General features: G+C 41.0%; 1 protein-coding gene and 1 long non-coding RNA gene across 3 annotated transcripts in view; one reads left to right on the forward strand and one right to left on the reverse strand.

Annotated features, from left to right (window-relative positions):
* Positions 1-4,384: 4,384 nt before the first annotated feature.
* Positions 4,385-26,630, forward strand: part of eys (eyes shut homolog) — a 275,597-nt gene continuing 253,351 nt past the window's right edge. Inside the window, 3 exon segments of the mRNA XM_034100069.1 lie at positions 4,385-4,422; positions 11,512-12,389; positions 13,148-13,264. Of these exon segments, the coding sequence (XP_033955960.1) occupies positions 11,648-12,389; positions 13,148-13,264 (859 nt within the window). The 5' untranslated portion in view covers positions 4,385-4,422; positions 11,512-11,647.
* Positions 17,092-26,273, reverse strand: LOC139435168 (uncharacterized). 2 transcript variants are annotated; one of them, XR_011644437.1, is made up of 2 exons: positions 25,573-26,273; positions 17,092-21,405 (listed from the first exon to the last, which is right to left on the reverse strand). It is a non-coding gene; the product is annotated as an uncharacterized lncRNA (long non-coding RNA). The 2 variants fall into 2 exon arrangements; XR_011644436.1 differs by having other exon boundaries at positions 17,092-24,957.

Raw genomic sequence — 26,630 nt, forward strand, 5'->3', positions numbered from 1 at the left:
CACCCAGAGCGCTTGGCTCTATGGGCCTGGCCCGTGAGTGGTACAATCTGAATACAGTGTGACATGAAGCTGACCCTGGCAGCTGCCAAGCGAGCCAGTGGCACTCATGCGCTATCTGTACAGCCTTCATGCACTCAGTTCGCCCCAGGGCAAACAGAGTGTGGTTGGAGCCCAACCCTGCCTTTATTTTAAGGCGGTTGGTTCAGGTACCATATTTGACATTGAGGCATCCTCCCCGCCACTGTATTCCTCCGGGGAACAGCGGCCGGATTTGCCGTGTCCAGCCCGTGCTTTACGCACGTACAGGGACAGATCAAGGGTGCTTCGTCATAATGACCAAACCCCTTGTGTCCTGGGCTAACCCACTGGTTTGTGGAAGCAATTGCTTTGGGGCCCATACGAGTCAGAGTTCGCAGGCACCCTCGGGTCCTCGAACTCTTTTGACTCAGGGTCTGGCTGCATCCTGGGCGCTCACTTTTGTCCGCCTCTTAACAGTCTGGACGTTCTACTCCCAGTGTGACTCAAGCAGTGCTGGGCACCTGGTTGAGTCAGAACTCTACCTGTTAAAGTTCTGGTCTGTTTGGTGATTTTCGAGATAAGCTCGTCTGGCAATACGGGAGCTACAATTTCCCATAGTGAGACATCGAACGGAGTGTTATGAATGAGAACTATAGGTTACTTACGTAACCCCAGGACTCAGAGTAACATGAAGTGAGATGTCTCACCAGACGGCCCTCCTTGCTATGGTGAAGCGAGAAGAGGTGCTTATTTTGAATGACGCATGCGTCGTGGCGCAAGCTACTTATAGGGGGTGAATTCCCTGACGCTGACGTCAAGATCACCAGCCAATCAGGATTAGCTTAATGAGATTGATGCTTCTGTTTGCTCTGCGATGAGGCGCATCCCATAGTGAGACATCTCACTTCATGTTACTCTTAAACCTGGGGTTACGTAAGTAACCTATAGTTTAGAGGCAATTAAGACATGGAATTTTCACTCTGAATCAGTAATTCATTTTTAACGTTTTTCTGTGACATTTCAGCATAATCATTATTTCTGATATTTTTGGCCTATTTTTATATTTGACACTGCGCTGCGGCGTTTTTAGCGATCGCGGCCACTCTAGTCAATGAGTGCTATTCCACCAGACTCGCTGCGCCGTGCTGCGTTGCGGCTCGAAGCGTCCCAGAAGCTCCTCGCCGCAAGGAATTTCTAAAATATAGGATGAATCCTATTTTTGACGCGGCGCAGCGCAGGCAGGAAGTGGAACGTTCATCCAACAACTGCGAGGCTGCACATGACGCTCCGCTTCCGCAACGTTTTGAAACGCGCCTGGTGGGTTATGACGCAGGAGCGCGTCGCAGGAGGGCGTCGCAGGAGCGCGTCGCAGGAGCGCGTCGCAGGAGCGCGTCGCAGGAGCGCGTCGCAGGAGCGCGTCGCAGCGCGGCGCAGTCGCAGCGTGGCGCAGACGCTTCCAGTGGGATCAGGGGGTAGCTGGAGCTCTCGTTGGATAAGTAATTGTACATTTGCACACAGTAAATAACTTACAATATTAGAAGAATATTACAATATCTTACACATGTGGATAAACTCAAATGTTCAGCTAATTTCAAACATGCCACACAATGTAGATAGCAATGTTTGCATATCTGAACGCCAAACCTCATTTTTTATATTTAAGTGCCATATTGTTTAGCTGGCACTTCAGTGTATATAACATTATTTTTAGTGAATATACAGTGTGCGCCTGAGTTCATAATTCAGCCAGCACGATCTTGTGCAACAATCTAATTATATCTATATTCAAGAGGGATCTGAGGATTTCTCAGCGGGCTCCATGCAGCTGACTGTGTGTGCATAACTGTGGGCTTGATTAACAAGTTGTTGAGTCAGCACATACAGTTGTAAAGTGCTTCAAGCCAACAGACTTTCTAACCTACAGCAAGGTGCTGTAACAGAAATGACTGCTGATGGAATATGGTAGACTCTCAGCGGATTAACTTTTGTTTATATTTTAAGTTATTTCCTAAGTTAATTTTAAAGAGACTGTTTCTTTTTTCAATAACTATATGTTCTACATGCATATATGCCAAATGTCAATCAAACGTTTGAAACCTAAAATATGATCATTGTATGGTCCTGACAACTTCTTAGATGTCTTGGTATGTTGACATTCTGTAGTTTGGATCAAATAAAGCTGTTTCCATTTAGTTATGTTTTAACACTTCTCGAAGACATGTCCTAGTTTAATAGAAAGCATTACATTTTATTGGAGTACTATAAAGTGTTTTTTTCATTTCTTGTTTGGTGATAAGGAGGTTTTAAGAAAGAGATGCAGGCTGGCGGATGCAGTCACAAGTTCACTGCAATGGTTGTAAAAGATATTTCATGTTTTAAATTGACCAATTTTGAATTAGGAATTAAATGTTATACACATTCTTCACATATCATCTCAAAGGCAATAAGAAAACACAAGCCATGGACTTGCTACAGTATAGGAGGATATGAAATGATCAGAATAGTTTGCAGAGCTATATGGATAAATGCTTGCTTTTCTCTGTTATACATCCTCGTAAAAGCACTGAAGGTCAATATCTCTACATCTAATGAAGATACCTAAAGCTGCAGAAAATATGGCCAATGCTACAAACAAAAGGGCAGCTCGTTAATCTAGTCACAGTGGGGAAGCAAACCAAATGTGAGAACTTACATGTCTTTCACCAGGATAAGCATACAAGATAGAATATGTCAAATCTTAAGGTCAGGCAGGTGCTTCATACTGATATATTTTGATAAGAGCAGTCATCTTAAAATTGATCCTGAAGTTACTTGAAACTGACTACAAGATTAATATTTGCAGAGCTTCTCTTGGGAGAAAGCTTGTAGAGGACACAATGAGTATAAAGCACGAATCACAGGGGAATATCCACTTGTAAAAAATGAAATGTGTGAATCCTACTGTGAGCAAACAATCAAGAAAAGAAGCCAAGCCAGTGACCTTTATAGAATATCTGTCATCTCGCTCTGTGTTTCTCCACTGGTGAAACCTAAAACTGGGTCAAATAATGATATCGGGGCTTCGGACATGTGGCCATGATAATCAGTGCTTTCAAATGACAGGACAAATAAATTATGATGGGATGAAAGACGTTTCTCTGAATAACTAAACTGACTTTCTTAGATTCCTTTCCTGGGCAGACAGTGTTAGCTAGGGGCAGATGAACAGGCTAATGAATGTACAGTCTCCAAGTGGCATCCCTGGCCAGCTGGAAGGATCTAAAATGGAAATGGCCAACACTCTCCCCTCCCTCAGCAACTACCACCGAATAGCCCTGGAGCAAGGCACTTAACCCCTTACTTATACTGTTGCTTGGCAACACGCAGCACAAGACTGATTGCAATGAAGCTCCCTGGTGCAAATGTAGCTGTGCAGTGAAAGGGATGTAGGTCATTGCAACAAAAGCATTGTTCACAAGCTGCCAAAACATTCTTTGGGCAGATAAACATTAAATATGGTATAAATTAAATACAATACTATTATGGTATCAGACTCTCGCTGCCTGTGTAGGAGGAAGAGGAAGTAAAGAAGAAGTGAACTGTGAATTTACACAAATATTAAAAAGGACATTTTCATGTTCATACTTGTATTATAGATTTCCAGTAAAATATCATGTTTACATGTTTCTATGTTCAAAAAACAAATGTAAAACTCAAACTATCATTCAGATAGCCTACCTGCATTTACCCTCTTTATTAATGCATTTAAGCAGGTCCCTCCTTAAGCCCTACTCTGAAATTAACAAAAATATATCCTATTCAAGTGTCTGAATGGCAGCATTACCGATAATGTAGTCTCCATTTAATTCTCAGTCAAAGCATATTCACTGCAGGGCAAGGTATTACAGTAATGTGTATGTATTTGCTATTTGAATAGCCACTAATTCAATGTATTGAAGTGTTTGAAAAAGTTTTGGTTCTTAGTGTTTACTTTGATCCATTATTACTTATAGGACAGTCAGGGCAGTTTTTGTAGTTCTTCATTTCACCCCTCAGGTACCCTATACAATATGTTTCCTTCCCTAGCAGAGCTTCAGTTGTTTACACACGATAAGGACTTTGCTTGGCTAATGAATATTTAGTTAGGACTAATTAAATAATCAATCAGGCAGGCTGTAGCACACTCCCCCCCCCCCCCCTGCCCCAAAGGACACTCTGCAGGCTGGGGCTCGCGGGCACGCCTTCAGCTCAGCCCTCTCTCAGCGTCTGATCACATTACCTCAGCAACATGTCTCGTCCTGAGCGCGCGTACACCGGCTCAGCTGTCACATCCCCCAGAGAGAGACACTTCTCAGCTCTGATAAGAAACTCCAAAATGCTGTTACGAGTCGCCGTCCCAGAGCGGACCAGCTTTTCAACTTAATGGTGAGCATGCACCCTACCGGCACACATGATGTAACCTCAATTAGCTGTCAGTCAGCAGAGACGTGCTTGTACGGAGCAGCACGCCGCGGCAGATGGTCCATGTGAGCACCCTACTAGTCAGATTACCGGCCATACAGTAGTGGTAAATCCGGGGCCTTGAAGAATGGGGGCATGAGACGCGTCGGCTCAGTTTAATGCTAAGCTCTTGTTTAGTACAAACCCCTTGGCTGCAGGCCTGCTTCAGCTTTAAAATGTGTGAGATGCAGCAGTGCTGGCAAGCCTCTGTTTATCTTCACCCTCACTATAACAGACAGGCCACAGCAGGTGGACTCTCTTACAATGGCTAGTACAGATGTACCTGTTTAGACCATTCTGAACCTGGTATGGTATAGTTGAACTGACTATCTTGTACTGTTCAGTAACACAGAAGCTCAAACATAGCATCAAAAGACACATAGTGGTGGCTATAAAGTCCTCAGTGAGTGACAGAATACAACGGCCTCCTCCTATACTGCCAGAAGTGATCAACAATCAAACTGCATATTTGTATCACACAAATGATGCCATTACTGCACCACATTAAAACATGCCCTAATTTTTCACAATAATTTTTTTTAACTTCTTTATTTAGGTTTTTCTATTTGGGGATTTGTATTAGGACTGAATGTAGAACTGAAATCGTATCAATCCAGCAGTATAAATAAAGGGGAAATAGTAAATCACAAACAGTTCTCCAACAATCCACAAAGATACTCTATCCACAGTGTTTTTATTTGTATTTTAAATGTTTTAACATGTGTAACACAGTAACTGTAGTTATCTTAGTTTGGTGACCAAACCTTACACCAAATACGATTACAATCTGACAACATGTTGCTGTATTTTTATTATCATGTGGCTTTATTCTCACCTGGTAAACATACTGATATTCTCAGATTCAGCCGGTGTTGGCTTGTGTTGAGCTGTGGTTCATATTAGAGAAAAAGAAGTGCAAAGTCTTAACAAAAGAGGACTGATTATGTTCTGTGTGAGTACACTAGAGCTTTCCAAGAGAAGGGGTGGGGGTTTGGTGTTGTGTTTTCCTTGATTGAAGTGAGAGGAACTTCTGTAACTCAAACAACAACACCTGTTTACACCCAGGAGCAGCTTGCTCAGTGTTAGTGAACATAAAGAAAAATTAAATGAAACTTTTTAATTCATACATTGTCCTATTCACTAGAGTGAGAAAATCCTAATGCTAATCTAGCAGTGGCTAATGATTAAGGGACGATGCTGCACCGTAGACCTGCAGTATTTCTTTCATAAAGGGCTGTGGCTGAAATAGGTTATACCACAATTCCCCCAAGCACTGTACAAGTGTTACAAACAAACAAAGACGCACAACCTTGCTTTATTGAGGTTCTCCTCCAGGGCACCAAATAAACAGGAAACACTGCAGTCTATACTACAGGGGGGGCTGGTGACTGATGAAGGTATAGCCCCAAATAAAAATGAGCAATTCATAGAGGTGAAGTCATGCAGGTGAATATGTGCTGCTGCTGGCTCTGGCCTAATTTAACCCACGGTTATAACCTCTTTGAGGTATTACAGTGTATGAAACATCCCACAGTTGCAGTTTTAAATGCTCCTTGGGGTTATATAAAAAAGAAAGAACAAATGACTGTATATTTCTGAAGGTAAATGTGCCAATGTTAACCATAACTTGTTTTAGTAACCATTCTGAGATGATATCATTCTCTTTTTGCCACAACACAGTAAATTAGAAGCTGCTCACAAATGATACGGATATTTTTGTGCCGAATTTGGTTATTCCATTGGCTTCAATTACTGAGCATTTAGAGTGAGAAAATTGACGTGGAGTTGGTTTTCAGGGTTGCAGGGCAGGGGTGCTCATCAGTGTTCTAACTGATTAGTGTTGATGCAGATAGCTACCCAGGGAGCACCAATGATCAGTCTGTGACCAGCAGCCTGCTGCAGTTTGACTTGCCAGTCCTCCAGTGGCTCAGCAGCACTCACATCAATAGCTCAGTTCTGTTCGGTGGCGTCCCGCTGGGGATTGAACATGGAAAACTAAACCAATTTTTAGAGGTTTTGAAGCTTAGCTGCAGGATATCAGAGTAACTGTATTATGTTTCACATGACCAAGTAGTGATAATGTTTCTGGTCCCACATCAATCTTGGAACTGAAATAGTTTGTAAATGTGTTCAGAAACGTGCCTTTATTCCCAAAACACTTAATGATGATTGTAGTTGACCTCATTCTCCCGTAACCTACTCGGAAATGTGACAGCATCTACCAATCCATCATCGCGGTCAGTGTTGTCAGAAATATGCTTCTCAACGGTGAATGGACAGAGGAATGAGTTCTGTGCCAGTTGATTTAAAGCCTGTTTTTACTTTGAGATGTTTTCAGGCGTATAACTTTCCAATTGATGGTTTTATTTGTCACAATGAAGGGACATGGCTTTTAGAATGAATTGGCACGCTGGTGAGAAATGATTCTTCTTCTCTGCCAATTTATTGGTGAGATTTAAAAAAAAAAAAAGACCATGGACTTTGTAATGGCCATCATAAAGTCTGTTTGTCTCATACCTCATGTAGTGATAGCACGAGGGATATACTGTATGCTTTCACTTTCTGATTTAATCATTTCATGAACTTGATGGAGGTGAAGAGATTTGTAAAGGGCCATTTATTGTTGATGTTCTTGAGGAATAGTATACAAAACAGAAATGCAGTATATTTCTTCAGTGTAGAAAGCTTACAAATTGAATTGTTAAAGTTATTCTATTTAATTTGACGTGCACCAATATAATCTTTCGAGAAGTCATCCCCTATCCTTGAGCAGGCAAACGATACACTAACAACGTTCAGTGACTGCAGCTGTCAGGATCTCAAAAGTTCTGAATCAGGGAAATTATCATGAGAGATTACCATGCACAAGGAGGCTTTATCTCAACAGTGTTTTCCTCAATTTACACCTGGGTCTCCTTATACCTGCGTCAGTGCCATTATACTGTAACTACAGTTGTGCTTCACTCACTAGCTAACATCTTCATTACCATCTCTACATTGGCTTAATGAGTCAAACTTTTCTACTTGTGTTCTAAAATCTAAAGTCATTTTTCTCATTATATGCTAAATTACTTAATGTTTTGAGATGTGGCCTAGTGTATCATTAATCTGTATTCTGTATGCATTGTTATGTGAAATAGCCTATTATTCTGCAAGCATTATTTTTTATCTGCTGATCTTTATCATAATTAAAAGATGAATTGTCATAGTGTAGTGAGAAATAGCGCACCCAACTACCAATTAACAGAAATTCAATAATCAATGTCAAATCTGTACATTTCATGATTATGGAAAATCATTTTCTCTTTCAAACCTTTATTTAACGAGATTGGTCCCATTGAGATCATAGATCTCTTTTTCAAGGGAGACCTGCAGGACCTATATCAAGGAAAACAACTAAAGGACATATTTGCTTTGATTATAACAAAATATTATCCATCATCAGTCTGACTGTTTGTCTGACTGCCTTTTGTTTTTGTTTGTTTGTTTTTATTCCTGTTTTTCTTTGTAAAGCGACCTTGGGTCCCATGAAAGGCGCTATATAAATTCAAGCTATTATTATTAGTATAAGCTGCTTAAAGCTACAGTAATGTTATGAAGTTGAACAGGTCACAATGGCCTGAATAATATATATATTATCTTGCTGTGAAAACGTCACCTTCAAACAACTTATTTCAATCAAGTTTCGACAGATAAACAACAGTTTACAAGATTACATTTAACCACATCTTTAACATGATGTTATAATTTGCCTTCACTCAATATTAATAGTCAGCCACATCATTTTTAGCCAGGTTTGATGAAAAAAACCAGAGTATGTATTCACATTTTAGACACTGATCCAATTACCAAACTGAAACAATGATTCGCTTCCTGTTCATCGCCTAATTGATGAATGGAGCAAATATTATAGTAGTGCAGCCCATATGTTGTAGTATGACATGCAGGCATAGCAGTTTGATGTGATCATTTGTCATGTCCTTTTTTTTGTAATCTGTCAAACTAGGATTTACACAGCTCCCTTGATCCATTGCCCTCTGCACCATGCGTGATTGGCATCCTAAAATGTAGGTGAACCTGAGCTATAATAAAAGCAGTAGGTTGTGTGAGACAATTAGTTGACCCCCCTCACAAATAAGACCTTGCTTCTGACCCCACGGCCCTTATTACTTGAACCACTCGAGCGAGGGGCCCGCAGTATAATCCTAATAGATCAATAAGGCATCTTAATATCCCAGAAAATCTTTTGGCCTGTTTATCTGAGGAGAGGCCAAGAGTATAGATTGCTGTAATGGTATGAATTAGTATTGAATAAGATTCAGATTAAATTAATTTGAACTGCGGCACAATTAAGAAGGATGAATGTGCTTTTAGGGTCCAAATTGCATTCATCATGCAAACTGTGTGGAGCCAAAACAGCCTCTAGGTATATCATTTAGGATTGTACTGAAACTAATTGTATTAGAGGTGGTGAAAAATCAATATTGGGATCAAATGTATTGACTAGAATTTAAACCACTAAGCTTTGCATGTGTGAGGCTTTACTGCAAATCTGTGGAAATTTGGGTCTGGAAAAAATGGCAGTATTTCCTCCACATGTTTCATCCTTGGCTACAGTGTTTCTTCTTGCATCCATCCATTACTCATGCTGCTTGTTGATGTTGCCAGTTAGCTGTCACATGCGTGGTGATATAAGATGGTCTTTTTATCCCAGCTGTCTCTCTGCTCCAGTTTTGGATTACAGATCTCGGTGAGACAGGATCTCCGTCATGGTGACCAAGGTCTTATATGGTTAATAGAAAAGGTCATATTCCATCATAACATTATTGAATTGTGGCAACTACTACCAGTACCACTGCCTCCTGTCTAGATGCATTGCTGGTGATGGTGTCATTCAACATTACTGCCACAAAATGCTAAACCCAGGGGCAGACTGGGACTACAAATCAGCCCGGGACTCTCGACCGGCCCACTTCGGTACCGCCAGCCTACCTGGGTACCGCAAGTATATACCGCTAGTAAATTGTCAACTGGGGGGATGGGGTGGGGGTGCTAGACTTCTCCGACATATCCGACCGGCCCACATCGTCCGATCGGCCCACTTCAGTACCGGCCCATCGGGATTTGTCCCGAACGTCCCGATGGCCAGTCTGCCCCTGGTTAAACCTGTATATGATACTTTGGGGCAGCGCATCAAACTGTTGATGAAAATGTTGGGTTGCTTATTTACACGTCAAGCTGATATGGAGAAACATTGGCATTCATTTGGAGTTGTGTTTCTCTTTTATTAGCATTCTAACATCAGCAAAGTGTGGTGAACATAGAGCAGAACTTACATTAATGCTAGGCAGCTAATACTGCTAGATATATGCATGTTAAATAGGGAGGTTTTGTGTTGTCTGAAATAACTATAATATGTGTATCCTGAGTGGCAGGAGTTGCTTTATTTGTATGTATTGAAGGCAGAGTTTAGGAACACATCATTCCAGCCTGGCTGTGGGGTTGATTATGTTCTTTTGAGTTGCTTTTTATTTCGTATTATGGACACATTTCAGAATAAATAGATTAGTCTAATTGCCTTTGTTTTGTTTTAATGCAGTGGCATTGAGCTGTTTTATTTTCACTAATATCTAATATATCTCCAGAGCTGATGGAAGGTTGTTTTTGGTTGGCAAACTCTAACATAAAATAATATGAGAGACCGTTCTGTGAAATGTGGAACATTAACTTAGTTTCAGCTATATTGAATGGATATTTTTCTCTGGTTTCAAAATGAGGTTAAATACAACTTACATTTGCAAATCTACTCATGAAAGTTTAAAAAATCATATTAAGGTGCTTTGTATATAATTACGTTTTCTCTCTCATAATCACCAGTACTGTATTGACTATATTTGGATCACATTATTTCAAAAACTGAATAGGTGAAAGAATAAAGAAATGCAGCAGGTTGATCCACCAGCCTGGCGGATTTTTCCCCTTTGATGTACAGAGTCTGAGCAACTCTTCATGTACAGTGTTACGTTGCTCTTCCCTGATTGACTTTACTGTAAAAGTAAACAAGCAAGCAAGTGAGTCATTCCACATAAAACCATACACCATACACCAAAGCAAATTCCTTGTATGTGTAAACGTACCTGGCAATGAACTTGATTCTGATTCTGACAATAGTCATTTTACTCATTGTTAATAACGTTAATGTAACAAATTGTGTTTAAAGCAGTTTGAAATGAAAGTAAGGTAAAAAAAAAGATGAACAAATAACTTTCGCATTGCTCCTAATAATTAATTGAATATATTAGTACATACAAAAAACAAACACACATTTTCTCCTCTTAATTTGAATTTCAATTATGTTTTTCCTCAGAAATCAGGTGTGAGCTTTCCGACTTGTTCAGTGAAACATAATAGTCAAATTCTCTTCTTGTGTAAACAAGGTCGTCTGGGTGCCGACACTTTTTCATGGCAATACTTGCATCTCATTGACTTCATCACTCCCCCTTTTATTGATATTGGTATTCCATATTCAACATTTTCTTACTCATATACTCATATCAGCCCTTGTGAGCAGAGTTTCTGTCTTGCAGGGAGCCTTCTCTACTTTGTTGTATTATCTTGTGTACACGGATGAAAAGGGCCTGAGGGAGAACGACAATGCTGTCTGCTTAAACTCATCTCTCTGCATGACACTGAGGTATTAGGCACCGGCAGCGAAGAGAGAATATTTGATCTGACATTGTCAGTCTCTGTAGAAACCTCAAGGAGGCTGAGGCCGCTGTGACACACTTGGTGGTCAGCAGCACTGCATATGATTATGACAGCTCTGCTACACTTGCCGAAGTCAAAAGTCGAATTGAAAGGAGTGAAATCTTGGTGTTACAATAAAAAAAATTGTTTGTGAGGGTGGTTTTGCTTTCATCAAGTTTCAAGTTGTGGAAAATAACAGAATATTAGAGAAAACATGATGTAAAAATCAACTTCCTTTTCATTAATCACAATCTTTGTTTTCCTCAGGTTATTACCATCATGTGCAATTCTTGTACAACATCTCATGGAGTACCATACATTACATCTACCTCATCCATTCTCCAGATGACAAGAGAATTCAGAGTCCCAGGTTGAATTGTATTAAATAGAAAGACTTGGAAACATGGGTCCATCGTTGCTTCACTTGATAGCCGTCTTTGTGGCCGTCCACGTGATCCAATGCCAAGCGGTTTGCAACAGACACGCTTCACTTGAATGGCACCCTAAACAACACGCAATCCAAGTCAATTGGACTCTCGTAGGAAACATCTGTAGGAGCGTTTCTGAGTGTTGGAATTCTCCGGGGGGAGAGGAGTCAACTACAGCTTACAGCTTCCCACAGATCTGCCCACTTCAGCTGCAACATGGAGACAAACTGCTGATGTCTGCTGATGAAACACTGAAGTCATACGGCTTCACACTCCTCAATGTGTCAAAGGATGAATTTGAGAGTTGTTCAACGAATGGACAAATAAAAGACCAGTTTATTTTCCCCCACACTATAAATGGAACGAAGCAAGTCGAGGCCAAGTGGCTGGTCCCGGGTCATCATTACTTCATCGCTCTGCATGTGGGGGAAACGCAGCTGTGCAAGCTTGGCCTACGGCTCAACGTGTCTGTTAAAACGCAACTTTGTCAGGGTTCTCCTCTGCTTCGGCTTTGTTCGGGGAGCGGTGTTTGTCAAACAGGCCTCTGGGATGGTGCGTACCGCTGTCGATGCCACCACCACTACTCTGGGAGTTTTTGTGAAAAGTCTGATGCCTGTTTGGATAACCCGTGTGAAAACAAAGGAGTCTGTTTGAGCAATGGATCCACAGATCCAAACCACAGAACATATAAATGTCTGTGTCCTCCACATTTTACAGGTAAGGACAAAACCAACTGATAATACCTCTTGAGCTCTTTTAACTTCTTTTGAATTAGATTAAAAAACAGCTGATAATTCACTTCCCCCTCGTTATATTTACATATATTTTGCTATGAAATTGCTTGAAATCATATATTATTTTAGAGTTATCCTACGTCATTTTTAAATGTTGTATAATCTGGTTGATGCATTTGACAGTTAGATGTGTCTAACAGCAATTATATAGAAAATAGCTTACTTTGTAACACAAGCAGCAGTGTTTCCCCTACCATTGTCTTGGAGGGGCGCTGCGCCCCGCCAACAGAGCCCCAAGCCCCCCCTGAAACACTGATGCATTAATCCCCACCCCCCCCCCCCCCCCCCCCCCCCCGGCTCAGACAGCACCCCCCAAAGCAGTAAACCTAGGGGAAACACTGAGCAGACTTTTCAATCAAATATTTCTACGTCAAGTTGATGTCATTCAGCATGACCCCAAACACAACGCAAACAGAATTAATATTAAAACAGCTTGCATTCCAAATGGCAACTTTCTTAGTCTCTTTGCTGCCAACATACTCTCTCTGCAGCAATATCATCTATAGCTCTCATTTAATTTTTTTGTTTTTCAATCAGATTTTCTAATAAATAGCATCAGCTATAGCTTATTTGCATCCCCATGAACTTCATGACCCAGGCATATCTGTATCTACATCTCTATATGTCCATACCTGTATGTGTGTTCCTGTGTTGTCGTAACTAACTTGCCATTTGTTTTAGGGGTGAACTGCTCCGAAGTCATTGGAAAAGAAAGCTGTGACAGAATTTGTGAAAATGGGACATGCGTTCAAGGATCGCCTGCATCCTTTAAATGCATCTGTGACACAGGATCCTCTGGTAAGCAACTCTTATTCAGTTGCTTGAATGTGACCATGAAACCATAAATTGAATGCTGATACAGCTTTGATCCCTTACATGTGAATAACAGATAGCTTATCAGTTTTTCGATGTATCTGAATCTCAGTTCTATAGTCACTACCTTGTCAAAGGGGCAACCATCTTTAGAAAATGTTGAAGCAGAAAAATACAAAAGTAATTTATCTTTTAAAAGATCAGCATTTCCTCATGGGCTCTGAACCTGATCCCACCTGATGTTATATTTGTCATCATAATATATGAAGCGGCCACTTCAACTCTAATACCTCATATTACGACCAGTGGAATGCAGTTGTAAAAAAGCCAGTGCTAAACTGAGCGTGTCGCAGTTGGTAAAACAAAAGGTTTACAGCAATCAATTAAAATGTAATTTATTGTGCTTTCTTTCTGCTGAGCCTATTAAATCCCAACTTTTATACTAGTCATATTCTTGAAGGCTGCTAGGAAGAAGTTTGCACGCGCTAAAACAGAAACAGCTTAAATGAAGCAAAAACACGTTATATCATTATATTTAAACCGGTTTCGCAGCAGATCAATGTATGGCAGTGTTCTACATTAGATTTATAATCTTTCTTATTTCTACGTAACTCTCTGTGTATCGTGCTTTTGGTTGTGTTGGAAGTAAGTTACTGCCAAGTCAAGTCTAGTGTATGCTAATGCCTCTCTCTTTAAACAATTTATAAAAGGCAAATTGTCACGTTTCTTTTTTTATTAGCAGCCACGTTATGTTCCTTGCTGTGTTACTTAGATAAGTTGCTGGGGGCTCTTGTGTGAGCATTGCGTGGCACTTGTGTTCTGGTGAGATTGTTTATTACATTACTACTTCACACAGTATTTAGGTAATGGGCCTCATTTGCTCTAGTAATAAACACTTAGGTTTAAGACACAAGTGGGTTACAAGACCTCTGTGCTTTTCCGGTTGCCCTGGATCTCACTGTCTTGTTAAAACAAGCTTGCATTTAACTTTCTGTGGTAAAACCTCCAGGTGGCTGTTCACATTGATTCATTGCTTTGCCACTTCAAGTCCAGCCCATGCTTCCTGCTTATTATTTGTGGAGATTTCAAGGTTACTTCCTGTGATGCTAGTACAGGAAGTTTTAAACTGTACAGGTGGTCCAGTCCTTTTAAACTATTTCATAAAACAACTCAGAAAGTATTTTAGCTTTATAATGGCAAGATTCTGAATGTTTGAAAGGGGGCAATTATGCTTTACCTTCATACTCTTTATGTAGTGAATACCAAATGAAGGCTGAGTTGAACGCATGATGCTTGAATCAGAAGGTCATATATTTCTTTCAAAAAAAGTGTGTATTTTTATTAAATATCAAAGTAACATCTAAGTAGGTTAAATGTAATGTCATAAAAACTTTGAAAGTAGTCTTCCATCCTTTATGTTTTACTCTCAACATTCATATAGCTCCCTTAGAATATTACATCCCTTCAAACTGTAACTGTATTCTTCATTGGCTTTAAAAAGTACATGACTGCAAATGATCTAGCTGTAGCACCAGTTAAATAAAAAACACAAACATGTATTTTGTTATAAATAACTGATGTAAGATGACATTTTGTGAAAAACAAACCAAACCGATGGCAATGTAAAAGGTTCCGCCCTTGTCTGTTTTTAAATTTCACATGATCAGAAACAGATTGGTAAGTTGCATGCACCCTGTGCCTTTGCAGCTTTTATCTAATTTGCTTTAATTGCTGCTATACTCTCTCAAGTAAGCAGACTCCTCAGGGTGCTTTGGCATCATCATGGTGTCCTGCTGTCCCATCAGCTTCTTGGGAGTTCTGTGGAGCTTCTGCTGCATCCACCTCCCTGCTGTAGTTGCCTCATTAATCACCTGGAAGTTAGTGGCTGCTCCAGCGCTGGCTGCCCTCACAGGCCAAAGTCTATGCGCACAGAATAATGAGCGGAACTCATGGGACGTTTCAAATGAGATTTTCTTTTGATTTGACTCTCCTTTGCACTGTCTCTAGGGTGTTTGTTGCAAGGTATTACCATTATTATGGGGCCATTTCCATTTGATATAAGGTGTTAATTGTTTTTTAATCTTGTGGGTAGCGATATCATATTTTTAAAGTTTAATTTGGACTATATTATAGTTATTACCCTTGTTAAACTATTTAATTAGATACTGACACAATGTTTTTTTCTTTATGTATATTCGATTGCTGCAGTCCATAATCACTGCCATAATGTGTTGGAGATGAACAATTTGGTTTGCCAGCACAAATACAAATGATACAAAATCTATTAGACCATACATTACCATGCAAAACGTGTATCTCTGTTGAGTGCTACAACCATTATCTCTGTCATGTATGTGTGGTAGATGAAAGTGTTCCTTAACATACTATGCTAGTATGTATTTGAGTAACCTTGAGTATTGTGGTTATGAAAACTGCATTTCTGGGGGAAAATAAGTTGAAGAAAAAGCTATCTCTGAAGTTGTACAGAGTAAGATTGATGCCCACAGAGGAGGCTATGAGGAGCCTCTGGGACATGAGCACTTGTATCAGCAGGGGGATTAAAGAGAATATACAAAGAAAGAGTCACTCGGAAGATAAATGTGTAGGCACCTGTGAGGAACACAAAAATGAAAACTCTCACCAGGGAATAACATCAAATCTTATTCACCTTGAACCTGCAGGGAATTCATTCTAACTTTATCCTTTGCATACAATGTCACTGCGGCTTTACCCCGACACTGGTTCTTCTGCTGCTGGTGAAAGTGTTGCGGTCCTGCAGTTTTTGGAAAACTACTGGCTACTGCTTAGTTCAGAATGACTTTATCTTGGAAGACGCTTTTGAAGCAGGCTGCAGCTCTGTCTGCTTAGTTTACAGTTCAGTGAAAATCCACCATGAAAGTCATTTATACATTGTTATCATGACTTCCTTTTTATTAATGTACTTGCTGTTAATGATTATAGAATAATATTGTGGTTAAAGCAGCAATGATAATTGCAGCATTTTTGTCATTCTTAACTTGTAGGCAATTTAATAAATCAACAAAATGGTATGCTACATACTGAAAGCACAACAAAGATTTAATAACATTTATAGTAATACAGCAAAAATGTATAATGGAATATAACAACCCACTAAGGGAGAACCAAGTCTTCTGCACATAAAGAGACATGAAACAGTATGACGTAATTTGTTGACTATTACCTTGTGCTCATACAGGCAATTTCATTTTTAGTAACTCTTAAGCATAATATTACATTCAATTAGGTCAAGCAATGACTGAGAACAACATAAAACACAGTACAAGTTTAAACAAATTCTTAATGCAGTACCATTATTTTTCCCTTCCAGCAATTCCAGCGGTATAATAATCATAATAATATTAATAAAGGAGGAAGCAGTGGCGAGCCGTCAGGGCCCTCTAGGCCTAAGATATTCTACAAAATAATATTTAAAAACATTAAAAAATATTTAAAAAAAATATATTTTTCATTAGTTTTACCAAAATAACTTAATTTAATTGTATTTAAAATAACATTTCCAAAGAAATACATCCTTTGAATCTGCCCATTCAGTTTCTGTTTGAATGTGAAGGGTTAAATGAAAGAAACTCCACTCTGTGAGTTACTGTGAAGACGGGAGCTAATTGGTGGTCCAGCTATGAATTCACAGAGGGCCCACTATAGTAACTGAACGAGAGAGTAATGTCAAATGACAGTACAATTGACCAATGTTATGGAAATCTAGGGCCCAAACACAGCTGGAGAGTACAAGTCAAATGAACAATACAAATAAATGGTGAATCAAGCAAAGCTGTCTTTTGGTTATTTATTTGAAGCTTCAAATACACGATACAATAATATAAATATGTCACAAGTCGCACAGAGTATAAAATAGTCTGCGCGAGAGTGCGCAGAACAATGGAAAAGCAAAGGTTATATAGAAAAGGAGTGGGAAAGAGAACAATCTGGGTTCACACAGTCAGATTGTTGATGAGACACCCAGTGGCCTTGAGTAGATAGCATAACGGTTCTCAGAGCAGGGAAGGTGTCTGACTGTGTATGAGTCTCCCAGTCTGCTGAAACAGCTGTGGCCTTGCAGAGACTGGGAAACTCATAAGAGAATATAATAGAATAATAATGGTAAAAGCACAACAAGAGGAAATAAGAAGCATTTGGTTTAAACATATGAAAGACATAATAAGGATAATAATAAGGATGATTACTCCAAAAATTCCCACTACATTCCCCCCTTTTGATCATACTTGATCAATAGAAAAAAACAAATGATAGGATAGACTGATATAACACATCAATGAATACACTCCATCGCTGGTTTAAGTAAACACATCACAAATATATCATAGAAAACTGGCTGTTTTTGTGGAGGACAGACTCCAATATAATGTAAGCATAAGAGAAGAGGGTACGCATGATTATATTGTAGTGTCGGAACCAGACTCTTCTGATTCTAGCTGGTCTATCTCACTGTGGCGCAAAGGATTGTCTTGTAATGGAATAGTAGTATACTGAACGAAAGCTGAGGACACCATGCTGGAAACGCACTTCTTCAGTATTGGGATAATCAAACAGGTACAACTGATTAATAGGCCAAAAATGATCGCCAGGGGTGTAACTATACTAGCCAGCCATGCTTTCCACCCGCCTGATGTAAGCCAGGCCCACCAGTCCCAGCCCCCTGCGTTGGATATGTCATCAGCTTTCATGTCAGCTAACAGGTTGTTAAGATGCAGCACGGTGTCAGTGATGTTCTTGGTGGCGTCGGGAATGTAAGTGCAACAGGAGTCACCGATCACATGACACAGGCCACCCTTTGAGGCGAACAAAAGGTCAAGAGCGAATTGATGCTGCATGAGCATGTTCCTAGAGGCTATTATGAATGGGGTCAATGCCTGGAAGCCTTGAGTCGTCTCATAAGTCAGATTCTCTAGCCGGACGTGTAAGGTATCTATTTTATGGGCATTGTTTACTGTACCCCACCATGGGAACAGGCCACCCATGAATTTAGCTCCAGCGGACGTCATATCTCTTTTTACCTTGTGGTGGTCGGGGTGTTGGAACTCTGGGTAATGATGTGTCGTGTGCATTAAGGACGTGAGTACAGTGACTGCTGGATTCAAATCCACTAGAGTGCATGTCCCTATCCAAAGGGGAGCCAGAACTTGATAGAGCTTGTTGCCGCACAACCAAACGTAATCTTCTGGCGCGCTAAACCCAGAATCACTGGGCCAGGCCAGTTGGAGGGAAATATGTTTAACATCAGGGAATGCTACGTTAGAAAGGATTCTCTCAGGGGCACCAGATATGTGACAATACGAGATTTTGTAAGCACCGTCACCGCATGTGTTCCGTAGGATGCGAGTACAACCAGTAGTAGTGCCTAGGAAAAAATAAGGTGGTGTAAGAGACGTTTTGTGGTAAACTCTCTGGATGCAGAGGTTGTGTTTCATCCCTCTCAAATGACTGGGGTGCACATGGCTGACGGGTTGGTACTTTGCGTATGTGGTATCAAGCGTGGATGCACGCAAAGAGGAGTCAGACCGATTGCTGCATGGTGGGGGAAGCTGCCTAGCATAACGCCACCCGGTTACGCTGTCTTCATCCTTGATGGGCTTTGTCAGAGCCATAAACGCGCAGAGGTGTTCAACCTGGGTCAGAGAGCGCGGACGAACTGGCACGGACACTGATGAGTCCTGGGGGAAAAGGGTGCATGCATAACATGACCCATTTTGTCCTGCGGCCTGCAAGAATGATCTCAGAGTGTGCCACCAGACGTTACCGGTGATCCCACTACTGGTCTGACCCACATCAATGTTGCTATGGTTGCCTATGTATAGATTAAATGTAGATGTACCTATGGATGTCAACAGTGGCGTCAAAGGTTGCTTACGCTTTTCCGGGGTCTGAGTTTTGGGCGCGATGTCTATGTAAAATGTGCCACACGGGTCGGCGCCGGATACATACATACAGACAACAAAATAAAATAAATGTGGTTCGCCCTGCTTTCCCCATGTACCTCTTAGATACCTCGATTTTGGCTGACATGCTGTGTGCTGAAATGGATACATAAAATATAGGACTAGTCCTAACACAACTATCATGGCAAGTATGCAGAGGAACCATTCTATGATTGTCCAGGCTCTCCAGTAGCATTCACATTGCTCACGGTTGCGTTGTCGTCTCTCCAGGCGAGCCCTCATCACGAGGGGGAAATGTTCCATGGAGTGTGTGTGTGTGTATTCTCTCGGTCGATTTCGTGACCCGGACCGTCAGACTTCGCACACTGATAACACAAACGAGGAACCAGAGAGCATATGGAACCGCTCAGCTGGCACTCGCTCGTGACACCTTGTGTGTAGTGTGTTTTGGTGTATGTAGTGCAAGTGTGGTGCTGGTGGTGACTAGGACACGTCACTTGCTGTCATCTGTTGGTGACTCGGACACGTCACTTGTTGTCATCTGTTGGTGACTTGGACACGTCACTTGTTGTCATCTGTTGGTGACTTGGACATGTCACTTGTTGTCATCTGTTGGTGACTTGGATATGTCACTTGTTGTCATCTGTTTCTATCGTTTCTCCTTTCCTGTGACCACGACCTTGCAGTGGCTGGCGTGGACCCATGTAGCTCTCTCGGCGACCTTGACCGCTGTCTGGGTGACGAGAAGCACCTGGTAGGGACCTTGCCAACGATTGGATTTCCAGCTCTTTCTCCGGAAATCCTTGACCAGCACGAAGTCGCCCGGTTGAAGGCGGTGAAGCGGACCAGTGGCAGGGGTAGGCAAGGCTGCGGCTACCTGACGTCGGATGTCTGCTAAAGTGGATGATAGGTTAACACAATATGACAACATAGCATCCTCACACAAAGTTGTGGAGGGAAGAGGAAATCCTGGAGCCTTGAGTCCAATCTGTGGAGGTGCCCCAAAAAGGATTTCAAATGGGCTGAGTTGACTCCGTGTTCTTTTCCGCATCCTCATGTACATGAGCACAATGGGCAGAGCTTGTGTCCATGACAGACCTGTGTCTGCACAGCATTTTGCTAGTTTGTTTTTGATTGTGCCGTTCTCTCTTTCCACCCCACCCCCACCCTGTGGGTGATAAGCACAATGCTTTCTGATGTCCATGCCCATGTATTCTCCTATCTGCGTAATGGCCTCATTAGCAAAATGTGAACCGTTGTCACTAGAAATTTTGTCTGGTAGTCCCCATCTAGGAATGATTTCCCTCAGTAATGCCTTTGCCACAGCATTTGCTGTCTGTGCTTTTACTAGGAAAGCTTCAACCCATTTGGACCACATGTCGACCACCACTAAGCAGTGCTTCTTCCCCTCTGATGGGCTAAGCTCAATGAAATCCAGCATTAGGTGCTCAAATGGCCTGGTGGGAGGTGGATGTGCTCCGGGTCCTGTAACCTTTACTGGTCTACCAGAATTTTGCATGATGCAGATTAGGCATGCTTCACAGTGCTTTTGAGCTGTTACTGTGAATCCCCTTGTGAACCACTCCTGATTTATAGACTATAACATCCCCCCTTTTGACACATGATCCCACCCATGTGTCAACTTAGCGAAATGAGGGAAAAAATGTATTTGGGCCAACCCAGATGCTGGATTTTAGGTCAAAAACAGCCCCAGCAGCCTTCCATTGAGCCTTCTCAACTGGCGTAGCTATCTGCTGCATGGAAGTCAGTGATGACATTTTGTCAGTAAAGGAGGAGACAGGGATTTTAACAAATGAGTGTGCGTGAGGTGCGAGAGGAATCAGGCCTTTGCGGCTGAGTCAGCAGACGCATTTCCTAGGGAAACTGGGTCTGTACTGCTTGCGTGTGCGGCACATTTACAGACTGCAACCTCAGATGGGAGCAGAATGGCATCTAGTAAGCCTGCAACCAGTACATGGTTAAGTACTGGTTTGCCATCAGATTTCAGGAATTGTCTACACTTCCAAATAGCCCCAAAATCGTGTACTACCCCGAAAGCATATCGTGAGTCAGTGTAAATAGTCACGGTTTTGCCTTCTGCAAACGTGCAGGCTTCAGTTAGTGCGATGAGCTCTGCTGCCTGTGCTGAGAGGTGGCATGGAAGCGGTCCAGAACGGAGAACAGCAGAATCTGAAACAACAGGAAAAAAAACAAAAAAAAAACAAACAAATAAATTAGTGCCCCCTTGGTCGCGAGAGGCAGACCCATCAACATACAAAATGAGGTCAGCGTTGGTCAGAGGAACGTCTTTTAAGTCCAAACAATAAAAACCTGTCTGTCTTTAAGTCCGGTCTAGGTGTGCACACAATGGAAATTACGTCAACCGTCTTCAGGCAATATTCAAACTAAATGAAGTCTCTCCTTTTGAAACATCATGTGTTGAAATAAACACCTGCAGTTCAAAAAAATAAAAAAAATAAAAAATGAATTGCCTAATATTTTTGTTGTGGAATCAATTAATTTCTTTCTTTAAAGGCAAAAACATGAAAAAGCTAAGAGAAAAACCCTATTGAATACAATATTATTTGGAGCAACTTAATTTATAAATAGTTGTCAACTTAAAAACATGTGTTCATGTTCAACATGTGGTAATTAAGTACATACAATTTAAGATTATATTTAAATAATACGGTAAAACAAGTTGGAACTTTGGAGTAATCAACTTAAAAACTTGTGTTTATGCTACCAATTATTAAGTGAGTGGTAATTGAAAACACCTCTGATTGTAGAGGAAAAGCCTTCTCCCCTAACCCAAATAACTTTGTTGCTTTAACAACATTTCAATAGAAGTTGTCTTAACTCAATAACCATCGATGCAACCTATTGCCTTGATTTTCTTCGTTAAGCCAAGGCATTTGTTGTTAGAGTGTACGTAGACTGGGCCTCCCATATAACCTGGCTGAGCCGATATAAAAACCAATCAGCAAATAACTTTTCAATACATTATTGATTACTATTTTTGAGGTACTTTTAGGTTGGAAGTGAACATAAGTCATAGGTACATGGTGTACTTTTCTTTCACTACATGTATGTAATACCTTTAGTTACTTCACAGATGTGGATGAATGATGTGAAATATAATCAAGTGTTGAATCAGACTTTAGTTCCACCTGGAGTAAATCCACAAGCTACTCTGCAGAATAAAAAGCCATTCAAAGTAGCTGCACCTTCACCAGCTTTGAGAACACTTTCATGATCAATCATTATAAAACATATATTATTCTGAAATGGACCAATCTGCACAACGACTACTTTTACTGTCTTTACTTTCACTATATTCTGATAATACTTTTCTACTTTTACTTGAAGAACATTTTGAATGCAGGACTGTTACTGTAACACTCTGGTATTTCTACTTTTACTCAAGTACAAGATCTGAGTACTTATTCCTTTACTCAAATACAATATCTGAGTACTTCTAATTTCACTACAATATCTGAGTACTTATTCCACTTCTGGTAGTGTATTAGTCTGAATTGTAGCTACAAAATCACACAGAGCTGCATAAAAATAGAATAATATGTACACGTGTGTACAATGATTTGTAGGTAATTTTGACTACTCAAGACACCTCACTTATACATCTTCAAAGTATTGGCTTTCAGAATATTAAACTTGTTTCGGCAAATTCAGATGATAAATACAACTTTGAAGCTTGTAACGGCATAATTACAAGCAGAGAACGGACTAATGTAACGTCACAGCAAGCATAACAACAGCCGTGTGTTATGAACACATACGCAAGAATGACATCATCTGTTGCTTAGTGACTTTTTTAACATTTAGTCTTAACACAAACGTGTGAATGTGTAAGGTTTACCATTATATTCAAATGTGAACAAAAATTGACTGTCTTTGTGTACCGGAACACTGGAAAAAATAACATTTGAGACATCTATGGCAGTAAATATGTTGCAGAGGCTGGAACTTGGGAAATAATCAGATAAGAATTCCGGACGAGCGTGCATGCACAGCTGCATTTACATCGTAAATCCTGGACAAATCTCCACTCGTCAGGAGGTTTGTCTCTGATCTTTTTGACAGGAAACACTGGAATCGTTACACGGAATAATGACCCCTTGTTTAAGCAGAGAGGTAAACACTGGCCATCAACAGCTTCACGTTTCAATGGGTACGGTACGTGAACGTGGACATTAACCCTACGTCATATCTGTGAGCTGCCCAGAGTGAGTATGGCACATCTGAAAGCGCGGCAGGAAGCTCAGAGATATGAGAATTACCTTATCCTCAACCAACAGCAATGTGCGCAGAACGGCTACGTTTGTGCACATTTTCCTTTGATACACGTCACATGACATAGAGTACATGACATATTCTGTGTGTGTAGGTGCCTAATCAGTGACTGACTCCCAATCTTTAACGATTGGACCCAAATCCCTCCATCTATCAGTGGGGCCCCCTGGCTAGTGAAATGTGTGGACCGCCCCTGGGATTTGACACAGCTGGTTGTGTCTTGTGTGTGTGTGAGTCTTAACAGAGATAGTGCTACCCAGCGAATTCCAATACATTTTTAAATATGAGCTCATCATTCACACATTCTAACAGTAAAACTCTCATCATAGCATTTACACGGATCTTTCAACCACGTTAGCAGTACAATGCAAAATGAGAAGTTTCCACACAGCAGGTGGAAAACCACGTTGACCAGTCAAACGCAACAACTCCTGAAAATCAGGATATGTCAGCAGCCCATTGATACACATTCACCAGTTCTTTATCATCAAATGACACTTTTTGAACCATCGTAGGAGATGGCTGTCGGACTTTAAGACCCTCATTTGTGGAAAAATGAGGTCCAAGCCGAACCGGAGAACCAGATCTCTGCCCAGTAAATGTATTGGGCAGGCAGATGATAAAATAACTGTTTTTTACTGATGTGGGAAATGGATTACTGTCAACACCGTTATCTCCACTCTGAAGTGGTACAGAAACTTCTCCTTTTCATAAACCCAGCATATGAATACATCTATCACTACATTTGCATTCAGGCAAATCTACCCTTTTTTTTACCACAGAATGTGTAGCCCCAGAATCAACCAAAAATGTGTGGGACATTTCTTAACGCAAACATTCAGTCATATTTCAAATATGTACGCTTTTTAATTACAGACATGTCCTCTAATTCTTCTAATTTCTCAATAGCATGTATGATGCGTGTGTGTGTGTGTGTGTGTGTGTGTGTGTGTGTGTGTGTGTGTCACTTCCCTGGTTAGCTGAATTTCCATCTCGCTCGATTGGGCCCCTTCCCTGCTGTCCCCCTCTGCCTCCACTCCAGTGTTCTGTGAGCAGTCCCATAATCCAATGTTCAACACTTCCACACTTGGAAACATCTTTCTTCAAATGAACGTCTTGCTTCTTGTCCTCTGCCTCTGAAAACCTCCTCTGCCTCTCCCTCGGTATTGTGAGCGGCCAGCATTTTGTTTAGCTTGCGCTGTGTCTGTGAGTCCGTTGAGAAAGGCATTACTGAGGTTTGTTTCCCAAACACCTGCTTGGTCTCCTAGGGCATCGGGTTTGTTTATCCCGCTGTTGTCGAGCTTGGAGTTGACGCTGACTGCATGGCTGGGGCTTGTAGTTGAGGTGGTTGAGGTGTTCCAACCAGATTGCCAGGGTTGTACGCCGGAGGAGGGAAGGGATACCCAGTCGAGGAGAGGTCATTCAGGCCTGCAATGGAAGGACACAGAGATGTCTGGGGTTTACATGTCTTTTGGAAATAATGTATTTCTTTTCTTCACATTCATTTTCAACCTTAATATTTTATTTAATCCCCAAGGCCAACTGCCTTTTTTTTACTCCCCAGTATTATAAACACTTTCTATGGGTGTCCAGTTTCTCTAAGTCTTTTACTTTAATTGTACTCTTCTTTTTCATCCCATCTCCATACTCTTGTAATTTATCCCTTAGGTTTTTGATTTTTAATTTACTCAAAGAACCTCCCTTAGGAAATCCGAACATTTCCGTCCATATATTTAATTTAGCCAGACTTTCTTCACCATAGTTTGCTCGCATGACATCAACTATCGGACCCTCAGGAGGCTGTACATACCCCCTCCCCTGCTTTGCCCCCATAGCAAAGTCTTTTAAAGTGTCACCAAAACACTCCGTGTCACCAAAACACTATTAAAGTGTCACCAAAACACTCCGTGTCACCAAAACACTATTTTTCATCCGTCGATGCTAGATATGCCAAATATCTCTGTTTTCGAGCAGTCCCTCTCCTGATGTCATGGAGTTTTAATTACGTTTAACTTTAAACAATTTAGACTTTGCACATCTCACCGAGTATTGAAAGCCCTTTGAGTTCGTTGGATCTCGTGAAGTCAATCGGTTCCACCCCTCGCGCTGGTCCCCTCGTCCTGTACGTTTTATGTCGGGGTAGAGGAGGATCCAAGATCCCGGAGCAACCCACCAGCGTCCAGAGGTTTCCCCGATCAAGCATACAGAGATCCTGCCGACAACGCCATTTGTTATGGAAATCTAGGGCCCAAACACAGCTGGAGAGTACAAGTCAAATGAACAATACAAATAAATGGTGAATCAAGCAAAGCTGTCTTTTGGTTATTTATTTGAAGCTTCAAATACACGATACAATAATATAAATATGTCACAAGTCGCACAGAGTATAAAATAGTCTGCGCGAGAGTGCGCAGAACAATGGAAAAGCAAAGGTTATATAGAAAAGGAGTGGGAAAGAGAACAATCTGGGTTCACACAGTCAGATTGTTGATGAGACACCCAGTGGCCTTGAGTAGATAGCATAACGGTTCTCAGAGCAGGGAAGTTCGTGATGTGTCTGACTGTGTATGAGTCTCCCAGTCTGCTGAAACAGCTGTGGCCTTGCAGAGACTGGGAAACTCATAAGAGAATATAATAGAATAATAATGGTAAAAGCACAACAAGAGGAAATAAGAAGCATTTGGTTTAAACATATGAAAGACATAATAAGGATAATAATAAGGATGATAATAATAAAAATTCCCACTACACCAATCATATCTTCCCTCTAAATGGGTGGGTTTTATTATCGCAGACTTTATAAAATCAAATCAAGTTTTATTTATATAGCACATTTATAAACGATTTTTGGTCGAGCCAAAGTGCTGTACATATAATAAAAATAGCCTACAGTAGAGACACTTTACAGCAAATACAACAGCACAGATTGTTCAGAATATCAGTATGAGAAAAACGACACCCTCTGTCCTTAGACCCTCACATCGTACAAGGAAAAACTTCCAGAGAAAACCCACGGTTTAAGGGGGGAAAAAAATGGGAGAAACCTCAGGGAGAGCAACAGAGGAGGGATCCCTCTCCCAGGACGGACAGACGTGCAATAG

This window comes from Pseudochaenichthys georgianus, chromosome 15 (genome assembly GCF_902827115.2).
Source record: "Pseudochaenichthys georgianus chromosome 15, fPseGeo1.2, whole genome shotgun sequence".
Taxonomy (NCBI): Eukaryota; Metazoa; Chordata; class Actinopteri; order Perciformes; family Channichthyidae; genus Pseudochaenichthys; species Pseudochaenichthys georgianus.